Raw genomic sequence first — 3,867 nt, 5'->3', positions numbered from 1 at the left:
AGGACATATATAATACAAGTCTTCTGGGGTAAGGACTTAGAGTGAGATGGTAGTACTAAATAAGCCATACCATGGAATGCCCTATAAAGCAATACACTCATACACAAAACAGGACTTTCTGTCCTAACAATATAGTATAAACCACAGTTTTTCTGTCAGGTTAATGTTGCATAATGTCTTATTTAATCATGGAATTACATCAGGTTCCTTTCTCCTTTTTAATTGTATTAGCTATATGGAGTTGAAAAATGACTCACAAATTTCAAAATTTATTCTCCTGGGAATTTCAGAGGATCCTCTATGGCAACCCTTCCTTTTTGGACTATTTTTGTTCATGTACCTAGTCACTCTGCTTGGGAACCTGCTCATTATCATTGCCACCATTACAGATTCCCATCTTCACACGCCCATGTACTTCTTCCTTTCCAACCTGTCCTTTGCTGACATCTGCTTTACTTCTGCTAGCATCCCAAAGATGCTAGTGAACATACAGACAAAGAACAAGGTGATAACCTATGAAGGTTGCATTTCCCAAGTATTCTTTTTCATACTATTTGGAGTTTTGGATAACTTTCTTCTAGCTGTGATGGCCTATGACCGATATGTGGCAATTTGTCACCCTCTGCACTATATGGTCATCATGAACCGCCGCCTCTGTGGATTCTTAGTTTTGGGGTCCTGGGTCACAACAGCATTGAATTCCTTGCTGCAAAGTTCAATGGCACTGCGACTGTCCTTTTGTACAGACTTGAAAATTCCCCACTTTGTTTGTGAGCTTAATCAACTGGTACTACTTGCCTGTAATGACACCTTTCCTAATGACATGGTGATGTACTTTGCAGCTATACTGCTGGGTGGTGGTCCTCTTGCTGGCATTCTTTACTCTTATTCTAAGATAGTTTCCTCCATACGTGCAATCTCATCATCACAGGGGAAGTACAAGGCATTCTCCACCTGTGCATCCCACCTCTCAGTTGTTTCATTATTCTATTCTACACTCTTGGGTGTGTATCTTAGTTCTTCTTTCACACAAAACTCACACTCAACTGCACGTGCATCTGTTATGTACAGTGTGGTCACCCCCATGTTGAACCCATTCATCTACAGTCTGAGGAATAAGGACCTAATGGGAGCTCTGAGAACACTCTTCGGAAGGAAGTCATGAGAGAGACATTTATCAAGAAGTGCCTATAGTCTGGGTAGCAAAACTGGCATTGTAACTCTTTAATCAAATAAAAGAAAAAAGAGAATTTCATCTTTCCATTTACTTCCTCGAGTTTTGATCTCTTTCAACTGCTTTACTGATTTTCTGTAACATCATTAGTGGGTTTTTTTTTTCTTCTCTTATACATAATGCTTTCCAATTTTCCAGTATTCTTCCCAGTATCATGTAAGAAGCAATTTGTAGATTCTCACTTATTTTACATAACCATGGCATGTGCTAGTACTATGGAATAAACTATACTTAATGAAGTCCATGATGTAATCTTAATATAAAAGAATTTCTACAACTGGTTTTTTGCTGGTTTTATATTGTTCTATTAACTATTCTTATAGTCTAGACTTTAATGTCACAGTAATTTGTATTTGTGTAAGTTCATAATACTGATTAGGACAATTTTCTATGTTCAATTTCTTGTTCATAAGCCCACTCTGCTCTTTGGTTCAGAATACTAATGTACTAATATAAAATATGCCTTGCATGTGTACTGGTGCCATTTGCCTGCCATGGTACCTGTTTTAATGATATTGTGATGTACTTTGCAGTTGTCCTGATGAGTAGTTGTCCTGTTGTTGGTATAATTTACTATTATTCTAGAATAGTTTTATTATTCATAAAATCTTTTGTACAGAAACATAAATTTGCAAAAATTAATCGTCTTAATGTGGTTTCCAAGTCAGAAAAGACTTTCCATATAGAAATCATACATTAAAATTTCCGTAATGTACTTTCCATAAAATATCCAGTATATGATATATGTCTGGTTGTCTAAATGTTAAATGTCAGTATCAAACATAAAGACATTTATAAAATAATCTGAAATATCAGATACATGTAAAATGGTCTCATTTTTTTTTATCTTAACAATTTTAACTGCTGGGCTGGAGAGATGCATCAGTGATTAAGACCACTGGCTGTTCTTCCAGAGAACCTGGTTCAATTAACAGCACCCAAGTGGTGGCTCACAACCACCTGTAACTCCAGTTTCAGGGAATCTGACACTTTTCTGGCTGTCACGGGCAATGCACTCATAGGATGCACATACATACACACAGGAAAATAACATTATATATAAAATATAAGCATGCAAATCTTTTAAAACATTTGAGAGCTTCCTATAAATTTCTTCCTTGCTATAAATCAATAATATTCCCCTTTAAATATTTCCTCATAAACATGTTCTATGAGTGAAAACATCTTTAAGTATTATTTTCATTTTGTCTCTTACGTTCTGAAATCTCTTCGGTGCACATGAGCAAAAAAAAAATGGCCTACATAAAAACTTTATTTAGACTTCACTATACTCACTTGTAACAATGAGATGGGACAGGGGCTTTCTTTAAATAAACAATCTTGTATTTAAAATTTCTGCAGAATAATTAAAATAGAAACCAAACAACAATCAATTAAAAAAATAATTACATGAAAGCTGGTAGTCTGGGTTCCTTTTGGTTAGCATCAGCACCAGACCACCTTGGGCCCAAACTCCGCAGACAGTCCCATGGTCTCTAGAGGACACTACACCCCACAGGCACCCTAGAATGCCCAGGATCTTAGGATCACTGGTGAGTAGAACACAACATCTTTTCCAACAGAACCAGGTATGCCTGGGGGCAGCTAGAGCATGGACACAGGAACCCTGCCTGACCAGCAGCTCAGGATCCTTAAGGTTGGCTCTGGTCTACCTTGGTTTCAAACTCAGTGGACATTCCCAGAGTCCCCAGAGGAGGTACCACTTCCAGGCTCTCCAACACACCCAGGATCTTAGGATCCCAGTATCCCGAGATCCTGGATCACAGGATCTTAGGATCCCAGGATCCCAGGAACTTGCTCACAACAGTATCTCAGGGTCTCAGAGGAAGCTGGACTGCCAAGAACACACCCACAATCTCAGCATCACAGGATCTCAGAATCACAGGATCACAAAGAAATCTGGACTCTAAGAAGTTCTGACTTAACTGGGATTACAGGAAGGGCATGATATATTGAGGACAGGAGCACTTGAGATGACCAGATGGCAGGAAACAAGCATTAAAAACAGAAGCAACAGAAATCAAGGTTACTTGGCATTATCAGAACCCAACTATCCCAATCATAACAAGTCCTGGATACACCATCACACCAGAAAAGCAAGATATGGATCTAAACTCACTTCTCATGATGATGATGGAGGATTATACAGGACATAAATAGTGCCCTTAAAGAAATACATAAAACACATCCAAACAGGTGAAAGAATTGAATAAAACTATCCAGAATCTAAAAGTAGAAGTAGAAACAATAAAGAAATCACAAAGTGAGACAACCCTGGAAAGAGAAAATGTAGGAAAAAAGTCAGAATCCATAGATGCAAGCATAATAAACAGAATACAAGAGATAGAAGAAGTGAAGAAGATACCATAGACAACATTGACACAACAAGCCTCGAATATATGGGCACAGGGAAAAAATTTCTCAACAGAACACCAACGGCTTGTGCTATAAAATCAAGAATTGACAAATGGGACGTCATAAAATTGCAAAGCTTCTGTAAGGCAAAACACACCTTCAACAAGACAAAAAGGCCACCAACAGATTGGGAAAGGATTTTTACCAATCCTAAATCTGATAGAGGACTAATATCCAATATATACAAAGAGCTCAAG

The 3,867-nt window shown here is 37.8% G+C and overlaps 1 protein-coding gene across 1 annotated transcript; it reads left to right on the top strand.

Moving 5' to 3' along the window:
• The first annotated feature begins 203 nt into the window (after positions 1–203).
• LOC110329850 (olfactory receptor 19) lies at positions 204–1,211 on the top strand. The gene has a single exon (XM_021209751.1). It carries the CDS (start codon positions 236–238, stop codon positions 1,163–1,165), a length of 930 nt encoding a protein of 309 aa, XP_021065410.1. The 5' UTR covers positions 204–235; the 3' UTR covers positions 1,166–1,211.
• Positions 1,212–3,867: the final 2,656 nt, after the last annotated feature.

The sequence above is a fragment of the Mus pahari genome, chromosome 12 (assembly GCF_900095145.1).
Source record: "Mus pahari chromosome 12, PAHARI_EIJ_v1.1, whole genome shotgun sequence".
Taxonomy (NCBI): domain Eukaryota; kingdom Metazoa; phylum Chordata; class Mammalia; order Rodentia; family Muridae; genus Mus; species Mus pahari.
This window is presented reverse-complemented; position numbering and strand designations above follow the sequence as displayed.